The 21,456-nt window shown below is 40.4% G+C and overlaps 1 protein-coding gene across 1 annotated transcript in view; it reads right to left on the bottom strand.

Moving 5' to 3' along the window:
- Nucleotides 1-1,565: 1,565 nt before the first annotated feature.
- BMPER (BMP binding endothelial regulator) overlaps nt 1,566-21,456 on the bottom strand; it is a 150,986-nt gene continuing 131,095 nt past the window's right edge. Inside the window, exons 14-15 of the mRNA XM_052792683.1 lie at nt 9,704-9,834; nt 1,566-3,496 (exon numbers count right to left, since the gene is read on the bottom strand). Coding sequence (XP_052648643.1) covers nt 3,315-3,496; nt 9,704-9,834 — 313 coding nt within the window. The 3' untranslated portion in view covers nt 1,566-3,314. The remainder of the gene's footprint in view (nt 3,497-9,703; nt 9,835-21,456) is intronic.

The raw sequence follows: 21,456 nt of genomic DNA, 5'->3' as shown, positions 1-21,456 counted from the left end.
CCAAGTCTTTCCTTGATCCCATCCCGCATTACAGAGCTGTTTCTTAGACTTTCCTTTTGGATCATTGTTTGGTTGGAACCTCTGCTCCTTCAAATATATTTCACCTTACAAATTGGCACAAAGTTATATGCACCAATTGACATAAGCATAATCAAGACCAAAACTTAGACAACCATCAGTTTTGCATGGTGAATATACCATATGTATTATCAACCTTATGCTATTATTAAAAACACGTTACTGCATACTAAACACATTTAGCATACTAAAATTGGATTATCAGTGAATTTTGTCAAAAATAAACCCCCAGTGATACGCAGGAAGTTTCCAGGTCTAGCATCCTAGGGATAATATTTCATGAGCTCTAGCATCCTAGGGGTAATATTTCATGAGCCAAGACAGCAGAATTAGAGAGAATGCTGCACTAAGGAGGAAGATGGGCTGCAACCCAAACTGTATGAGGCCACTGGTAATGCTGTTATAGATGTCATTGGGCTAGACTTTCAACTTTTGAATAGCCTGAAAGTAGAGAGGCAAACAGGAGAGCGGAGTGAGACAGCCCCAGCTGGGACTGATCTGGTCTGAATAGCCCAGCTGGGCACAGGGTAACTACAGATACAGATATAAAACCTGTGCCAAGTTGAAACTTGGGGGCAATTTCTAGAAAAGCAGAAATCCTTTACCTTAGACTGTACATGTGAACTGAGCAGATGATAGCCCTTACTGATGCCTTGAAAACTGCGGAGTTTGGAGGAAAAAGCTCTGCAGCACCAAAAGGGCACAATCAGACAGCTTAGAGATAAAACCACTTTCCTCTCTTCCTCAGTCTACATCACTAAAGCAAAAAGCAGGGGGCTACCCTTAATTAGGCAGATGTGAAAAAGCTAAACCGAGGAACAAGTCCTCATTTTGAGATGACCTGTAGGTCAGGTTTCAGACTGAACCATTTTAAGATTTAAAAATAGAGTCTGTCCTACGGATAGACTGAGTCACTTGTTCACCTGGCATCAGTTAAGCATTGCTTGAATGCTATCAGTAGACTGAGAGATCTGGAGGGCTCTCCCTTCACCTTTCACTCACCTTTATCAGTCAGGAGAAGAAAAGGGAACGACAGTTCTATACACAGTTCATGTATGCAATTGACTTTGCCTGTATTTTTATTTTGGAAACTCTGAGCAGTAAGTAATGAAAACCTATCAGTAATGAAAATCTATCCTAAACTAGAGCTAGGCAAATAACCTTTTTAATGGTTTAGACCCCATATGTCAGCATCGAAAGCTCACAGGCTGAAATGTTCTTCAGTCTAACTGATGCTTTAAATTATTTTAATGACTGCCATTTTATGTTTTAACTCCTTGGACCAATTGCAAAATTGTTCTAAATTTCAGCTTTGCCATTCAATTATCACATGAGCCACATAAAACTCTTCTAGTTTCCTGCTCTGATGGGATCTGCACATTTGCAATTCTGCTTCCCAGTGCACTTGTGTGTGCAGCTTTCAAACCCTCTCTGCCAGTAAAACCGAATTATTTGATTGTTGCAAGAAAATGAACACAAAGGGGACATAAAAAGATCAGGCTGAATTTATTTAAGATTTGGATAAACATCCATGGAACGCTCTGGCATTATTTGCCCAGCTCTTTTTAGCACTGTGGTGGTACAGCATTTTGGATAGTGTGATGCCTAAGCTAACCAGGCTCACTCAGCATCTTCCTCCAGGACAGGATCGCAGAGAGGTTGTATAACCCAAGTGTGTTGCACTCACTCACTGTAAACTCAGACCCTGCAAAACTTCCTGGAGAGTGAAGAATTAAAGGAGAAAATTGTTCAAAGCATTACAATGTGCAATTTCAATGCAAGGCATAATGGATGTAGTCGTGTGGGAAGATATTACTTCATTACAAACCTAAATCAGATGCCCAAAGATTTCTGTCATCTCCAGAGACCGTTCCATCAGGCTCTACAAGAGGTTTTCCAGTGGAAGAAAAATAGCTCCCCCCTCCCTTCAGGCTTGAGAAAGTTGTATGGCTTTTTTAACAGTTTCTAATGAAATCCCGTATTATTGCTTCTCCCCTGGGAGACTTCAAAAGTCATGCAAACTTCACAGAGCCCACATGTTTGTAAACCTCAAGCAAAAGACCAGTAAGGAAATAAATTGCAGTTCTCCAATTAGCATTTGACATTCTCTACTGGTTTTTGCTGGGTGAATTTGTCTTTCTTTTAAGCCATGCTGATAAATTAAATGAGTTACTAAACCCGGCATTATTTCATGTTTTAAGGCACACTGAAATCAAACACTCCAATTCACAGTGGGATTTGCTTTCTGCATAATATTTGGGGGAAATATGAAACAAACCCAGCAGTTTCCAACATGTTAAAGGGGCTAATATGTACATGAATATTTTCTTCAAGCTCCTTATTGTGTATTCGCAGCTTCTGCCAAACACAACAACAGAGACAGGGCATTAGGATATGAAATGGGAAGTGGTCAGATTTTCAAAGTGAGCTGCTGGGTGCCAAACACTTTTGAAAATCTGGCCCCTGACTCTTTGGTGCCGTTCCAGAAAGAAATATCTCTATGTTGGCAGTTGGCCAACCAGCTTTGGAAATCGTTTTGCACAGTTATTTCAGTAAAGCATAAAAGCTGATCCTCAGCTTTCTGTGCCTGATTAAGCACTGTCACCAATCACTATGCAGCTCCAAGGTACGCATGAAATATTCCTAGATAAATCCTCCATCTCCAGAGAAATGTGTTTCCTGTACAACTGTAAATCCAGGTTCTGTGTTGAAACTAATCCAGTCTGGCAGTGCTGTGGCCCTAGAAAAGTTTCCTCAGAAACAACAAACTTATGCAATGGCAAAGTCATCCAATCTTTTCATGCCACTATATTATATTAAAAACACCTGGTTTATTTATACAATGACTTACAGATCAGGGTCCTAGAAATAATAATACATAAACTTTATAGCAAAAAATATACATATAATAATTCATCCTTCTATGATATATAGAAATGATGTATATTTGTGTGTGTGTACATATATATAAATATATGGGTTGTACTTACGTTTAGGGCACTTGTGTATAGACATGTGTATCTACATACACACAGTATACATTTATATATCCTTCTAGGTGCCATGTGTGTATACATAAACACACATAAATACACACACAGGAGTATATTTACACTCTGTGAGTAGATGTGTACTTTGCAGAATCAGCACACAAACAGCTGGAGTCCTTCACTGGCTGTGAGCATCAAAGGGGTCAGTGACCACCCACATCAATGTCCGCAGAAAGAGAACTAATGTCATCGCTGTGGGCACAGGACTGGCTTGATGCATCTTCCTTTGTGAAGAACTAAATTTGCTGGACAGTGGCACCCTGCAATGCAGGGCTTGTTGCATGGGCCAATCTCATTCCAGTTGTCACATGTTTTGACACATCCTGGACCACAGGTATCATAAACTGCACCGTGTTTACACTGGGTTGCTGAAAGGCAGTTAAAAGGAACAAAATATGCATATTACACAGAGTCCCACAAGGAAAGTTACGTATCTGTTTGCTTGGTTTCTACTGCAAATATCGAAAAAGCACATTTTGGTATGATGCTCATCTAGAGGAAAAAATTACTTGTAAAGAGATTCCGCTATATTAAATGCAACACTACTTTACATCACAAATATAAAGGTAGCAAAATTTCTAATCAAAAAGGCATCAAGTTCCTAGCAGTCTTGAACTTTTTGAGAATTTTAACACAGCTGATGGTATATAAGGCTTTGGCAAGGTTTCTATCTACAAACAGATCTATACTTTATATTTAAGGCTTAACTTTGTTTATGTATTTGTTACAATGCCTTTTATCAAAGATTCCTGAAACATTTACAAGGACAGACAGTTATTATCCTACAGAAAGAAGAGGAGAAAGGAGAGTCATTCACCACATCAGACTTCCTGTTCCTAAGATTATACATTAAATATTGCAGCAAATCAAAACAATGCTGTTAATTCAGTAGCACCATTTTGAAAGCAAAAAATTTTTTTTAAAAATCAATTATTTCAATGCTTTATGCTATTTTTACCAAGGGATCACTGAGAATGAGGATTCTTGCACTTAATGATTCCAGTATCTATTCATTGATTTATGTAGTTGGCAGTTCAATGCATTTCCAACACAAGAGACCACTGAGGCCTCCGCTAAAAGCACTATACCCCCTCCAGATCAATATTTAAACTCTTCACATTTTACATCCTGCCTTTTTAGTATGGAGAATAATATATGGTTCGATAGCAAATGAAAGTCTGTTATTCTTTCTAACGTCTGTGCTGATGGCAAAAACAAGTACTGATAAAATAGTTTATAGATGGTAAGGGACTCTCAAGCATCCAGAATCATCTCTTGCTATTTACAGAGAGGTGGTTGCATTGAGAAGGTTTCTTCCATTTTGAGAGAGATTGAAGGTCCAGATTTTTTAAGGAACAGTTCTGTTATGGATGGAAAAATGCTGGTTTTTTGTGAGGATTGGCCTTAGAGTGCCATTACAGTACTGTTAGTATTCATAAAGAGAAAATAGGCAGAAATAAATTGATTAAATATGTATAAAAGTGCATCACAGAGGATGGAAGTCTTAGTGCTAAGGCATCATAAATTTAAGGGGTTCCTCTACACCAGTAACAAAGTGATCTTCAAAACAGCATCAGCTTCTTGCAAGTTTTACTTCTTATGCATTTTATCACATTTATATGTATGTGAAAAGTAGCCCTGAAGAAAGAAGTCTGGCAAGAATGCATACAAAGTTCTCAGGACACAGATATTAAATAAGCAAACAAAAAGTTGGATACTACAGCAGAAAATGACCCTGGAGTTACAGAGAATCAACAGCTGAGTATTAGACAGATATTAGATATTAGGAAAAAAAAAGCTTTCTAGATTTAAGCATGAGAAGGCACCGGAGCAAGCTACCTAAAAACTCTGTGAGACATCTTTTACTGAACATCATTTTAGAATAGGTTTGAAAAAACATCTTTCAGCAATGTTCACGATAGTCTTATTCAGCTTGTGGGTATAGATCTTTTGAGAACTTTTTTTCAGCTTTACATTTCTACCTTGCTCGGCATGATAACTTTCATGCACATTTGAGAAGGAACAAACAAAAGGAATAACTAAAATGAAATTTAAATCAAACAGGAAATTTAGAAGGTGGGAAAAACATGCAAGCAAAATTGAGTGTACGGTAAAATGTTAGATTCACAACAAGCTCTGCACTTATGTTGTGTGTTAAGAATAGAGATTGAATCTCTGTAAGAGGGGAAATGAAAATGTGCAGAGCTCCCAGGAGCTTTGCAAACAATATATTAACTGTCTAGAAAAGTAGACCAAGATGTTCAAAGACAGATAGCGACTGTCCACACACAAAGTGAATTACCTTGAGGGGGCTGTTTACTAGAAGCTTTTGTCCCTCTTCTCTGAGAATAAGTTTCCCTTCAAAGGATTTCTAATTGACCAACCACAAACTGAAACACTAGGCTTCAGTCCATGCAGTTTCCACATAGAAAGGTCTGCAAGCTTCAGTTTTTAGGCTGCACAGGTTTCATCCCACAAAGCTTTACTGCAGTAATAGCTGGCCTGTTCGTTCCACCTGAGCTCTGTTTGGTGCCTCAGCCAGTGGGTTTGAGGAAAGTTGGCCAAGGTCTCCTTTCCACTTTCTCATCTCTGCCCCAGAGCAAATGAGAGTATATTACAGCCTGCCCTTGGCAGCCGTGGCATCTGTAAGTACTCCCCAGCTCTGCTCTATCACACATGGATGTGGTATGTCAAAACACCTCCTTCTCCTTCAGGTGATGCCATGTAGAAGATATGATGACTTTTATTTTCTGCTGTAGGCAGTCTATAATGGCATTATTAATTTGCTGTCAAGGGAAAAATTAGAAGAGTACAATGGCTGCTGTTTAAGTTCCTTGGATGGCTTTTATTGTTGAGTGCTTCAGTTGTTAACATTTGGTGTGATTGATCCAGAACATTCCACTTCATCAACAGTTTAAAAAATAAAAATAAAGACATTCTGCAGCAGGCTTCCCAGGGACTGCTGAAATGAATCAGTACCATGTAAACATGGAAAACAGAAGTGATGCCTTTGCACCCGTCTTTTAAGGCAAATTCCTCTCTTAAAGAACTGAGCTCTGTTAGTAATAACTTCCTTAGTGCACTACCAAAAAAAAATCAAAAACTCAACCCCAAAGTACAAAAGTTACTAATAATACTGCATTTTGCAATGTTACCAGTCCCAACAGGATTTTTCCACTCTTCTTCGAGAACATGTGTTTGGCATGACAGATGTGAGCTTCCTCAGACCACTTTCTGAGCTGGCAGGATGATAGCCAGCTCCAGTCCAGAAGCCATATAGTCACATAAATACAGCACTGTGCCTGAGTTAATAAATCCTGCCTAATAAGGCTATACAGTTTTCAGACCAGAACTGGTTTATTCTAGCCAGTTTGGCAGTTTCACAGAGAAGGCTTGTATCTGTCTGCGCCTGTCTTTGTAGACATGGCTGTAATTATTTAGGAGGAATTCTTGTTCCCCAATACAAAAGCCGAAATACCTAGCATGGAACTGCTGAAGGATTCCCTTGGTGAATGATATCTGGTAAATCTGATTCCACAGAAATTTCTGAGCTAATATTTGTGCATCAATGAATCATCCTGGTGCTTCTGATGATGTTGCACTGTTTGGGCTTTTGAGGTGTTCTGTAGGACTTTCAAACTGAATGTCACCCATGGTGCTTGCAATTCAAAACATCTCTGTCTAGCACAGTAGAAGGCAATAGTTCTGGGCACTGACCTTCTAATGATACACTTGTGTTAATCTTTTCAACTTTCAATTTTTAATGAGTTTCCATGGAAAAGTCAGAATAGCCTTCTGATACATACTCACATGGAATAAAGCAATTAAAGGAAAGCAGCATGTAACAGGGAAAAAGAGTGACTTTGGCCAGACAGTTCTACAGCAGAGAAGAGGGGACCCAGGAGAGAAGAATCAAAATCAGATATACACTCATCCTCCTCTAGTTCAACTGATCACATAGCAAAAAGATAAAATTGTTCAGTTTTTATGAGGCTGTTGGAGAATGTCAGCACATCAGTGCTACCATGTGCACTTTGCACTTTATTATAGTCCATATCTGCTTTTTCTTCTTGCCTGTGTAGTCATGCCCATGGCAGGGAGTTATTGCCCTCTGCCATCCTTGAGTCTTCTTTCTCTCAGTGCCCTCAGAAATTCAGTGTTAAATTACTATGGCCCAAGGCCTTTCACCACTTCAGTTTACTTAATTTCACTTTATAAACTGCTTGCTTAACCTTTCTTGGGCTAAAAAAAATCTTTTTTCTATCTCCTTTCCTTTTCAAACCTCTGCCTTCCATTTGTATCCTTTCCTTTCCCTCTTGCATGTATCACTTTTTCCTATTTCTTCTTTCCCTCACACTGTCTCTCCTGTTTTTTTTTCTTCTCCTTCACACATCATATTTCTTCCTGTGCCCATCCTAACAGGTCTTACTCCCCACTACTTCCCATGGAAACCCATATTCCTTTCCAAACCTTCTCAGTTCTGGTGCAGATCTCACCAACCCTTTCCTACCCTAACCATTTTCCTTATTCGTTAGCTTCTTCTCTTCACCCCTCCAGTTAAATGACAGCTGACATTCCCCTTACCAAGCCATCCTCAAAAGACAGCAAACCTTGAGCAGCAGTATTTCACAGAGGACTTGAGGAGGGTACACTGCCGCACTGGGGGAGGAGGAAGACCATGTAGGGAACACAACATGTAATTCAGCCTCCTGAGCATCTTGTTTGGCTGGCTCTCCAGACAACACAATCTTTCTAAAGATTATAAAAATGAACTAAGTGTACAGCAATCAGAGTAGAGGAACTGGTAACCACACAAGATCTGGTTTTATAACACACAAAAGAATAATTAAAACCTGACTTTACTAATAAGGATACTCCGTTTTCATCAGAACACAGCTCTTCCAAGTATCCCACCAGCTATGAAATGTCAAGCAGGAAATGAAAGTCACAGAACACTGAAGTTTTATTACAGATATATTGTTTCATACCCAGGAACTTTCATCGGTAATTAGGACACAATAATTGTAACTACAAGTTTGGGGGAGAAAAAAGTAAGCTAAAGATTAAAATCTTGATGCTGGCCACTGGTAACATTGCAGTGGGTGCACTTTAATGCTTACTGTACGATTTACAGTAGAAGATGGTGCTACTTGTTTGACATTGGATGCTAAAGTAAGTGTTTTGAGGCTACTAGACCATATACAGCTTATCTATATTTTCTGCTTAACAAGATTTCCCCTTTCCCTTTAGAAGTCTGCATTGAGATTAAAAAACTCATGTGGATTTAAACACTTTTCATTAGCTTTAATGGAGGATATATGTTTAAATTCCTTCGTAATGTTCTGTCAATGACTGGTTTTGCCTTAGAAACTTTTCTTGTCTTTGGTAAAATGCCAGAAAAAATTGTGAAAAGCCTCAATTGGTTAAGTCGTGATATGCCAGCTATAAACTCCTTAAGGCAGGGATTGGAGTTTTTATTCTTTTTACAGCATCTGCCACAGTGAGGTCTCAGTCTGAAGTGCTTTGGTCAAAAAACCCAAAAAAGCTAGGATGCTTGTTTCAGGTTCTGCATGGATCTGCTACCAGCTCAATAGATTAAAATTACATACATTATTAGTGCTGTCTGAGATCACATCCTTGAATAGGGCTTTCACTTAGTGACACCCTGTTTGGATTGTTCTGTTCCTTTATAAGAAAAAAAATGAGCCTTTCGGGAACAGTCAATCAAATGCTATTTGCTCTGTCACTCACCCATCTCTGCTATTGTGCCTTCAACAGAAAAGGAAACTGAAGTTGAGAGAGTAGACCCTGAGCCACACGCAATCACCAAAATGGACCACAGAGTAATAGCTCTTTGACCAGCACTGAGTATTCTTCCCTCATTTTTTTCTCCAACTACTGTCAATTGCTTTACATAAATCTGAATACATTTCCAGGCAAACCAATGCCATTATAGAATGTCCTAAATTAATGAGACCATCATCAGGGGAAATATTCATCTGCAGTATTGCATTTTACTTCAAGTGCCCATGACCACAGGCCACCACTTCTCATGGAAACAATTACTCACAATTACTTGCAATTAATGCAGTCCTAATCACACAGGGAATCTAGTCCAAGTACCAAAATTAATGCAGGTTTGCATTTTAATATTCCCTTTAAATACATTGTCTCTTCTTCCCTTGTTGAACCTACTGCAGTGATATATGCATGTTGCCTCTGGAAATAAAACTGTGCTTTAACAGGAGGTCAAAGGAGTTTAAACGTTATCTGTAATCAACTGTTTACATATCCTGAAAGAAAAACGCATTTACTTCTTCCTGGAAGTACATAAAATTAAGATAGGCGTCACTAGAGGTGAAAAGTTTTGTAGTGAAATAAACATTTCTAATATTTGATGGTTGAAAATCTTCCCTGGTAAGGTCTTTCTCTGTAACTCGGAATGCCACTTCCCTGCTGGTGCAATCCCAGTCCTTTCTGGGCAGTTCATTTTTGATCCTCCGCCACCAGTAAAAGGATACTAGCCTATTAGCCTATGCACTGGCTTACAAAAAAGCAGTCCCAAAACACTTTACCTGCACAGTTCTGCTCCGGTACCCACTGGACTTTAAGCCCTTCCCTCTGACAGGCTCGGGCGTATGCCAGGAATGACTCGCAGTAGCAGTTTTTATGGACTGGGCACTCACACATGTCTGTCACACAGGACCTGCAGAACAAAGCCCCAAAACAAATAAGTAAGGAAAGCTTTGGCAGATATCTGTCCAAGGTTTGGACTTGTTTACTTTCCGGTCACATGGAGTTCAATACCACAGCAACTTGTGCTAAACAGCAAGAAAGTTAAACACGTCTCTGCTGTCACATCCCAAGGGCTCATCTCTTTTTTGATGTGCTGCTCTGATGCAGAGAAGTCTCAAGAGCACCAGGGAGAGAACCATGCAGAAATAGGGAGGTGAGAAGACCCAAGAAACATCAGGCAGAGAGGACCAAGACCACAGTAGGAGAAGGCAAACTCCATTTTTGCAATGATTTTGTGTGAACACTTCTTTCTTATTCCCTGGAAAGTAATAATTTAGTAATTTTACCAATAATAATAGCAGCAGTGTTAAGTGGATGACTTCTGCAGGTAATGAGCACATGCCCTTCCATGCAATGGATGAGAAATGGTGCCTTCTCTCCAGGTTACCTCCAGCGTCTCCCCACTTTGAAGGCCCCAAAATAGCTATATGCCTGTTTTCTCAGCAGCATCACTACTAAATACCAGACTGTAAGAGACTCCAAAGGAGCAAGGGTGATGCAGCATAACTGAGCAGTTCTCATGCTAGGAAATCCCCCAGGCACTTGTTCATACCACCATATTCTTCCATTGCATAAGATGGAATCACCACAAAACATGGCAGGGAGCAAAGCTGCTAACATGGCCCTAAGTGAAACTGCTACTGCATGTCACCACTGTATTTCAAGTTAGCTCATCCAGAATGTGTGCCCATTTGGCACAGACCTAAAATATAACTGGCAAGAGCTGGTGGATTTGCATTCGGCAGTTTCTGCATATGCAAAGTGCTTAGAGGCTTCTGCAAATGCAGCAATGCAAATTCAGAAATGCCAAGTATCTACTGCTCTGAGTGGAATCATTAGAAGGCAGGAACAAAGGAGCAGGGAAGACATACTCGACCCTCTGAAAATCACGCCCTCAGTTCCTCTGCTTTCCACTGAGGATGCTCTGTGCATGCACCTTGAGTGTCAAAGGGCCCCCTGCTCCACACACATTCAGGGACTTCTCCGTTCCTGAGAGGACAAGGCAACTTTTGTGAGAGGCATAAATCCTCCAGAAAGACCAGGGGCTGAAGTAAAAAATGAGCTCTCCATGTTAACTGCTCTTGCTGTGGGCCAAAAATTCAATTGTCTATAGGAAAAGGATGGATATAGGCTTAATTTTCCAGAAACTTTCCCCATAGCTGAATAGGTAACAGCTTGGAAAAGGTGTAAGCACCTTAGTCAAAGTAATCGGGAGCCCTAATGTCCATAAAATGCTTTAGAGTCATTGGGAACCCTTTATTCAAAACTAGGAGAGAGGATTAGTGATCCTTCAAACACAGACAAGCTTGGTTTTTGCATATCCACCAGTGCCCCTTAAGGAGGAGTATTTCACCTTGCCAAAGTCACTGGCTATTTCGGTGACCATTCATATGGTTAAACCTGACAGTTCTGCTTGACATTTCCATGAGCTTTCAATCATTTTACTTTCAGTGGACCCCCAACATGAAATTACCTAAAAATTCACTGTGACAAATAAGCAACCTAAGTGCTAATGTAAAAAGGTTACCTGTCCTGCATTTACCAATATATATGTACTGTGGATAAACAGAATTGCTTTGGATCAAATATATAACATGTTCATATTTACAGACCAGTGGTTTTCATCTGAAATAAGTTTACTTTCTAAGGACAATGTAATTTTATTTCACTTTAGTTCTGCGGTTGGTCCCTTTACATCTTTCCCAGTAACAGATGTTGCTGTATGGGTATCACAGCTGATAGGCTGCAAGGAACAGATTAGCACAACATCCTTGGCATTGTTCGATGTTGTTAGCTGATAAAAGACCTTGTATAAGCACAAAGGGTCACCTTTTTACGTGACACACTGAATAACTTTACACTGTTTCCTTTGGCCACAACATGTTTGTGATCTCTTGCTAGCATCCCTGCAGCAGGCATTGCTCCATATACCCCACACCGTTCAGGAGGTGTGTGTCTCATTTTACAGTGAAGTAGATGCTTGTTTGCTGCTGCAGCAAATTATTATCACAAAGAGAGTCTGTAATAGTCTCCACAGATAGAGTCCATTATCAAGATACCATTTCATCATCTTTTTGTTTCTGTGCTAGCCTCCTTCATCAATCACATTTTACTGCTCTCCACTGAGATTTAGTTATTATTAATGCCCGCAGTGTTTAGGGATGCTTGCCAGTGCCAGGTTGGCTACATGTTCACTGACTTCCTGCCTTAGAAATTACAAAATCCTAAACCTGAGGTACTTCCTCTGCTTTTTAAAGCATAAATACACTTTTTTACCACTACTCAGAGGGGGACACCACCTCCTGCACTGAGTCAACGCACCTACAGCTACCTCAGGTGCTTGCATCAGGTCAGGAAATCTCCAGGCTCACTGTCAATCACCCAGCCTTTTTAATCATTAACATGTTCATGGCAAGGCTAGCACTCACTCTGACAAAGCCTGGGCATGGTCTGGGAGATTAGGGAGGCCAGGGCACCATTCCCAGTCTGCAAGAGGGCAGCAATGCTCTTTGAGGGTGCAGAGAGTTTAGCCCCTACATACATGTGAGCGACACTACGCCATTAACCCTGGGCATTGAAATGGCCTTGGACATCCAGACAGGCTCCAGAGTGAAACATCCCCACTTTGGCTGGGATCAGCACTATTTGCAACAGTGTTCAGCATGGGTGTCCACTAAGAAAGGTAGCATGCCACGTACAACACAAACAATCCTCTGATTGATTACACACCTAATTGCTTGTGTAATTTTTATTTTCCTGAAGTGTTTAATCCTGGTGACAGCTGCTGGGCTCAAGCCCTAGGCTTGGCTGAGGACCAATCATCAGACTGGAGTGGTTTTATTAATGAATTACAATTGCTAATTGTTTGTAAGGTTAATTAATTAATTAAGGTTAAATGAAAGATGAGTGTAAAGGAAATCATATCCCCATCTGCCAAGCCTAGTCAATCAAAATAAAACCTTTTTCTTCCTAATGAAATTCTTGCTGGCAAGTTTAAGGCATTAATATTAATTGTAGTTAGATGGATTGGCAGTTGGGGGAGGGGGATTATTTTATATCACTTCTGAAATCAGCAGGGAGCAGGTATGTGGTTGGTTTGTTAGCCACTGCAAGAGTCAAAGGGCAGTTCTGGGACAGGATGTGGAAGCAAAAATATTTGTCTTCTGGGGGCTGGCTAGTGAGGAGATGCTGCCCATGGCCCATGGGCAAGCTTTGACTTTGGGTCTGTATTTTTTTCAAAACTCTTTACTTCTTGCATTTAATTACATTTCTTACAGTTATTGTTGTTACAGTTGTATGAGAGGGCTATTACAGGATGCTTCACTAGGTAAATTTAAAAACTGATTCTTGTGTGCTGTCCTAATCCTTTCCCCTTGCAAAAATCTTTGGTATGCCCATAGCTTTTTTTTTTTTTTTTAACCGTCTACAGTGATTGATACATTTCAAAAATTACTCTGTGCTACCCAATTCCGCCTCCTTTTCATTCCTCCTTTGAATCTGATAAATAGATTCAGTGGCACTAACTGCCTGTATGCAGAGGCTTACCTGTAGTCTAATCTGACTGGACTGTTCAAGCAACAGAAAAATATACTTTTAGTAAAACTTTGGAATTACGCCGATAATGAAACCATACTGACAAGTTACCATACTGCACACTAACAGACACTTCAGGTCTTCCAAGGTATTGTGACTCTACCAAGACTAAAACATTTGCTTAACTGAAGTAAAAACATATCAGAAGCTTAAACACCAAAACATTACAGTAATATAGAAATAATCCCACAGGAAAACTGCAGTGCAAGTTACTTATAAAATGAAGCCATTTTACCAGCTATGGAAATACAAGATACTTCAGACAGCCTTTAGCTCTGCCCTTAGTGAAATCATATAGAGATGCAATGATGTTGTGGTCCAAAAGAAAATTACATTTCTTTTAAGGACATATTTACATTTCTAAAAAATACCTGGCTGTGATGGTGCACTTTATCTGGAGTCTCTGCTCCGACTAAGCACTAGAGCACAGCCAACCTCTCAGTCCTCAACTGGTACCAAGTGCCTCACTGTGATTCCTTCTGACGCTGTCTATGCTGCCTGGAGGGTGTGTGTCAGAGATGGCACTAATTGGGTGTGTACAATCACAAACTGTTGCAAGGGGAAATCCATGAAAGTGAAGGCATCCGGCAGCTGTGGGACACACCCTTGAAGGAGACACACACACACATACTCTGCTGCCACATCTGCAAAGCAAACTCTATGAGTATACTCCTTCAGCAACTGCCCTTTTTCACATTAAACCATGGAAAGTCTCCAAGTCCCACAAAGGGAAAAGAACTGAGTCCTGTGCTACATGCACTATTAAAAAGAAGAAGAAAAGATCACAGTAACAAAGCCTACAGCCTTAGTCCATGCCACACAGGATTAAAATTGCAGATGTTCACTTGCTGAACATGAGCAGTTCCTTTTCCTTTGCAGCTCACACAAATCCAAAACCAGAACCAGCCATTTTAGGAAGGACTATTTCTTTTTGCCCTTTTTTTTTCTTCATATTTCACAATAGGAGTGCGATACAGTGCATTTTTTCAAACCTTTTGGTACTTTCAAGAAGTTGCTCTACGCTGATGGAAAACACTAACATCTTTCTCTTTCCACCAGTAAGTCTCAACAGACTTTACAAAATCAATTAGAGATACTGCATCACTACATCCATTTTATGTATGTGAAGAGGCATAAGGTGGTGAAGGGGTTTGTCTTCTATACCTGGGATAAGCTGTACACTTGCAAACTCCAAAGTCTGAAGGGTCATCTGCCTAGAGAGGAGGCTTAATTTCCAGCTCCATCATCCTGTGAGGCAGACTTCTTGGGGTAACTTCTTCTTGGGTATGCCAAATCAGAGTTTTTGTACAAGCTTGGCCTAATTCAGTTTTCCTGATCCAAAATTAGACCTCCTTTCTCTTCCTTTACAGGAAAAATAAAAGCCAATGGCTTTTGTCAGTAGTTATGTTGTTACAGGAAAGTTTGTTTTGGCTGTTTTTCCTACAAAGTTTCAATGACTTGCCATTATTTATGGCCCCAGCTAGAGAAGTCATTTCGCAAGGTAAGAAGATGAGAAGATGAGCCATATTCTGATGTATAATGGAAAGGCTCATGCTGTTGCTATTGCAAGCTCTCTCTTGTCTGTATATGCATGTTTAATCTTACTGAAGTATTGAAGCATGGTATGTAGAGCTGGAGACTTTTTTATGGCTTTGAGGCTTGAGATCAGAGGCTTGAGATCATTCTCTCTTTCTCCAGAATTTACTAGTATTAATGCAAAAGCAGCAAATAACTCAGGAGGAAGGTAATTTTGGAGGCTGCTGAAAACACAGAAGCCCTTACATCTATTGCATATTTGTTCAAAGCACTTGCCTGGGGAACAGACTGTTTCATGCAGCAAAGGCAGTCATTTTCAAGGATCATTTCTTCCAAGACCAGGTAACTATATCTGCACTCTCTCTGTGCTCTTCCCACACATTATAACAATGGTAACATTGCCTTAAACTAGGGATCTGGTAAATGCATCCATAACAAAGTTAAATCATCAGTGCCCTGACCCGTTTTTCTGGTAAGTGGGAAAATGCCCGGAAAAAGTGGCAGGCAGCATACATGCACTTTGTATGGAGACTCCCCCATGGTACAAGAACTCCCACACTGCTGAACTCGCTCCAAAAAAACCCTAAAAATGTGGGAGCAGAAAGGGAACTCACAGCTCATATTTGGTGAGCAGTGCATAGCAAATCTACTGCAGGCATATGCTTTCCATGGGGAAATCTCGTTCCTATAAAGAGAGCATTGGCCATAATGCTTGAGAATATCACAGTTGGTTTTGGCAGATTGCAGAGGAGGAGTCTGCAGTAGCAGGCATTTGAATCATGCATTCAAATTTCATCCTGATCCCTAATTTTTGTGCGACTTTGAGTCAACCATGGACTGTATTGCCACATGGAGTCAAGCAGAAAGAAATGATAAAATATGCAACTCCACCAAAGGGCAAGAGCTGGATGTGATCTAAGATTTCTAGGGCATAGCAGTCATGTTACATGCACATTGAAGAGTCCTAATTTAACTCTGAGTGCCATTGTTCCCACTCCAGATATTGACTTGGCGCTCAGAGATAATTAAACAGAATCTTACAAGATATCCACATCCATCCCTGCTTTGCCAAAGCACCCTTCCAAAGCAGTTATTTAGAGTTCAGTCAACTTGGGAAATGATACTTTAAATACAAATGGTAATTATTGTTGGTAATTTCCAAAATAGCAGACAGACAGCAATTCAATTTTGATTTCTTTGCATATCCAGCTCCTTTAAAAAAAGTCAGAACCCATACTTTCCTCACAAAGGGTAAGCAAAAATGGTATTTTCCAGACACTGAATAAATGAAGGTCCGCATAGACCTCTGAAAAAGCATACTGTGCTGCACAATATCACCATAAGCCTATACTACGTACTGCTAAAAGTATTATCCCAAAGCCTTTGGATAAAGCCAAAAAGAGTGTTCTATGTATATTTTTAACCTTTATATAAAGAACATGCTGTGCCAGAATTGCGTTTTACTGCCTTAACCAACATTACCCACAAGAATACAGTAAAATGAACAATGAAACGTTCTGGAACATTTTCTAAAACTGCATAAAATTAAAGTTCTCAGGACAGCACTACACTACCCTGACACCTATTTATAATCTCTCAGAGTATGTGGTAGCAGTGGTAAAGGCACTTAAAAGGAGGGAAGGAGGAAGAACCAAATAAAGAATGAAACAGCACAGCAACCTTCCCTACTTCTTTCTTCATGATAATTCTCCTACTAATCTGTCAAGTAAGCTTTTTGTATCTTATGCTTGGATCCTTACAGGCATCTGTGGCTTTAAATGTTCTTTCTGGTCCTGAGAATGGAAGGGTTGGCTAAAATCCCTCCATGGGGAAATAGCTGAACTATGACTGAGGAAGACAATGAAGCCCCATGCTGGGGTCCAAGAAGCATCTGGTATGACTCAGAATATTTCCTAGAGCTGAAGGTTACAGTACTGTTGAGCAGCTGACTTGCCACCTTTAGGGAGAGTGTATTTTTGCTTAAGAAACTCCAACGGAATATGGAAATGCCACCCACATCCCTGGAAGAGCTGACCCCTTGCACTCCCACTCACTTTCAGCAAGTGGGAGAGAGTTTTCACCTCCTCTTCTTCTGTTTCAGTTGTGCTGGGCCATGCAGAGTTTAATCTTTAAAGTCCTGACATTTGAAATAAATATCTGTATGCATGAGAACTCAAGTGGTTTGAGTTTGAGTTCACATGTAGCATACACCTTGAAGTGAAATAGTTAAAAAACACTTCTCTGTGCACATTACGTACAACTTTGTATACAGAATTATTGGAATAAAGAGGACATAAAGCATAAGTTTCTTAACCCATTTCAAACAAGTGCCCAATATCACACTGAAATGTACCCATAAAAAAATGTTCTCTTTTACTTGCTTACTTAAGCAGTACACATACAATTTGTTCCACCCTCTTCGGTGAGATTACTGCAAAAAGGATTTGGCTGCCTGTATGTTGTGTGATCTGTGGTTTGTATATCTAGCTGGAAAATACCAGGACCATAATAACTCTGCTGTAGAACAGACAGAGTTTCCAAACTCATTATAAAGAGGTCATTTGCAATAAATTTTGGACCAACAAAAAGATACAGAGGCAAATTTAGGAGTATCACCTGGAACCTGACACTGGACATTCAAAAGCTAGAACCTGGTTTCTGAAGACATGTATTTCTTCAGTTAATATCCACAGTCATCCACTTGAAAATACCCATCACATAATTGGTAAAGATTACAGTAGCGGTATGTCTAATGCTACCTGATATGGCTTATCATGCGTTTATGCAAAGCTTTCTGGTGAAAAAAACTCTAGATGCTCTATGGGTTTAATATTCAGAAAAAAGTGACCTCCTAAGGGATCTCCTACCAAAAATCCCATCTTTCATAGGCCCAGTGGCCTGAGTTCTGCAGCCTATGTGCTCATCACTGATTTCCTATGGCAGAGTGTTTTGGCCAAATTGACCTACTTTGTGTCTCCAGAACCCCATCATTTCCCCTCAGAAGCCACAACCTAGAAAAATTCCTAAATTTCAGAACTTCCTGTTTTGAATTTCTTAAGCCAATAAGATTCCTTATTACAGATCCTGTTCTGACATAATGCAGCAGTATTCAAGCTACTTCAACAGACCGTATCAGGTGTGTATATCAAGTCTTTCTTATAAGAGGAAAAGAAATGGAGGATGTCTTAGTGGACCTTCTTAATATCCACACTAGGATTCTACATTTCCATTCACTGCATCCACACACTTAGCTTAGCACTTACACTGCTAATGTGAATTTGCCTTATGACAGAGACACTCCATCGTAATGGAATTTTCAGTGTCCTCTGGCATAGCTATTATGGAAAATCCATCACCATTTTGAGCTTTTGTGTTATGTAATTGACATAAAATTTTATCTTTTTCTCCATGTCTAGACTTGATTTTTAAAGAAGAGTCCACCCAGTCTCCACTTCTTCAGGCACAAGTGGAGACTGAACTGTCATACCTTATTTAGAGAGAGGAAAAACCTGTCATTTCAATTCAATTTCAAAAAGACAGACATGTTTTAATATCTAACTTTTACCCTTCAGGTGGTACTTTCAATCAACAGTTAAACTTTGTTATTATGTTTCATACAGTGCAAATTAACATGGCATAGACTAAATGAATCTAATATGACTGCATCAACTTCCACTCTAGTAGACAGAGAACCCATTAGTGTATTCTGTGTGATAGTCCTCATCTAAGAAAAGCCAGAGGTTCTTCAGGAGCTTATAAATATCCTAGATAGAACTTCAAAAATTATTGAGAAGTTTTGAAGTCATGGCCCTACAGAAACATAAACCATGTAGATATACCAATAGCATATTGCCATAGTCATGAGATAGACCTATAAAATAAAACAAGATTTAAATCTTCTAAAATAAAAACAGATCATCTCCTTCTGTCTACCGACAAAATATATCGTGGCCCTGCTATGCTATGTCATAAAAATATGTCATATCCAATAACAAGCACAATGAAAACATGAAGCAGGAAATATTTCTGAAGTGTAAACATAAACTGAAGTTATCTTCAGCTTTTGATGATGATTCACTGTATATATTTCCAAGGAGGTCTTGTGATATAATAATAAACAGGCTGGCTAGTTTAGAAACTCACATTCTTAAACTCTGCAGAGCCCAATCCCTGGCTTAACCCATATAAAATTAACTCCAGTCAAGCATATTTTTCCTCTAGGTGGCTGCAGAGCATTTAAAAAGTTGCTGGCTCCAGATGGAATATGGAAGAAAGAGCAAGGAAAGAGCAGATAGGAGACCGCTACTTAGAAAACAGCTTTCTTCCTCATCTTGCTCCCTTTACAAACCAAGAGCCAAAAACTCATTTCAGCAAAGTCAGGCTCACTGAGCATGCCACCTTCCAGCCTGTCACATGCTCACAGTGCATTTCATCTCAGAGGTCTCCCTGTTTGCTCTTCATCAAAGATAACTGCTAAAATTAGGACTTGCAAGAATTAGCGTAAGAGCCAGCTTACCTGAATTGAAAAATTCAAAAAACCACTCTGTTCCTTCTTTTATGGCTTCCTGTGTGGTCCTGGCCCAGACCCATACAGGCATAGGCACGTAAAGCATGATTTAGGCAGGATTCGAACACCCGAATGCAAAACTGCGGTCCTGGCTTTGTTGCCCTGACCCCCATGAGGCTGACCTTTTCATGCTAGATACTTAGTTCCTTCCTTTACATTTCCTCAGGCACTTCTGCTTTTGCTCTGCATATTCTCAAGACCATGTGGGCACTGGCGGGCATAAGCCTGACTGGCACCCTGACAGTGAGGTCCTCCTGCCCACCGAGGAGGGCTGTCTTAAAACAGCGGCAGTGCTGCTGTGGTCCCATTCAAGATTCAATAGACAAGGGGGAGAGGGTGAGCGTAACAGTTTGATAGTGATACAGGACTCAGCCAGGAGGCAGAGACCTGGTTTCTGGTCTCTGGTCAGTTTGACTTAGCCTGCTACTTCATATGCAGAAAGCTTTGGATAACAGATGCTACCATGGCTCTTTAACCTTCCTGAGTGCAAGATCTCAATTGCAAAACACTGTACAGAGCCTGAAAATACAGTGGGTGAAACGCTGGCTCCAGTAAAATGGATGAGGATTTTGCTACTGACAACACAGGAACCAAGACTCAGAACTGTCATCAGCCTTTTTTTGCAGTTCTGTACTTCAAGGCTTTGAAGGATCCAGACTCTTTCAGGACACAACTAAACATTAAATTCAAGGTTCCTGAATTAAAATGCCACGAATTAAAATTTTCTGTACTAGACATAGTGACTCCACAACATATCAGCCTGGCCTGGGAGCCACTGGAACCCACATGGATGTTGTAAAGTCAGAATGACCTAATTCTGGGTGAGGTGTGTTGAGATGATATGAGCAGATGGAGCCAAGGTTTGTTCTTCATGACAAACTCACCTTTCAGCATGTTGTTTTGGGCACAGTCATTTACTTGGCTAGATACAAAGACAGCCCTGATGTGAATCAGCAGTCTCTAAAGAGAAATGCTGGCCACAAGCATGAGCAAACCCTACTTATCACAGAATGATCATGGTCATGGGTTATTTTCCTCCTCATCTGTGGGTGATGCCCAGTGGCAAAGATGCTAAGATAAATTCTGGGCTTCATCTTGTAGACAAAATCCTAAACATCTGAATTTGACTTTGCGTCTTTTTGTTGGCTAGGCAGAGACTCTATGAAGCAGATCAGTGCCCCATGTTATCCACCCTGAGTGCACTGCCTGATGGAGGCACAAAGCCATTCATTCTCTCTCCATCACTTTTCACTCCACAAAATCTTCCTTGGCGTCCCTACAGAAGCAGTGGAGAGATCTGAGAGCTGTACCAGTTTGTTACGAAGCTTGCTGTCAAACTTGGCAGTGGTTGCAAGCTACTTTAAACCTTTCTCACCAGTGAAGTTTGTGGGTAGAAATTGTCAGCGCAGAGTGTGCCTTTCAGTCTTTGGGAAGAGGGAGGCGGCACAGCTGCGGCGAAGCAGCCCATACAGCACGTCTCCTGAAGAAGCCCAGATGACAGGAGAGAGAAATCCCAGAAGGCAATATGGAAGGAAAAGCTGTTGCTGGAGGTTACACAGGATTCATAGTTCATGTTCTCCGTGGGTCCTCGGGAACCACAATGTTTACACTCCGTACCTCTGGGAGGCCACTGATTTCTTCCCTTTGAGGTGAGCATGTGGCACCCGCTCAGTAGTTTTTCTGCTCCCATGGATCTTTCCACAGGTGGGGAGCCCGAGGGCCTGTATGAAAGCATGAGTGGATTAGCTCTGTCAAAACAACAATCCTGTTTTTGTGCCAGTAAGGAAAAAAAGGAGGGAGAAGAGAAAGCATAAAATAGAGCATATGATATATAGA

The sequence above is a fragment of the Harpia harpyja genome, chromosome 1, assembly GCF_026419915.1.
Source record: "Harpia harpyja isolate bHarHar1 chromosome 1, bHarHar1 primary haplotype, whole genome shotgun sequence".
In the NCBI taxonomy this organism is placed as follows: Eukaryota; Metazoa; Chordata; class Aves; order Accipitriformes; family Accipitridae; genus Harpia; species Harpia harpyja.
The sequence above is the reverse complement of the archived record's forward strand: the minus strand, read 5'-3'. Positions and strand labels throughout refer to the sequence as shown.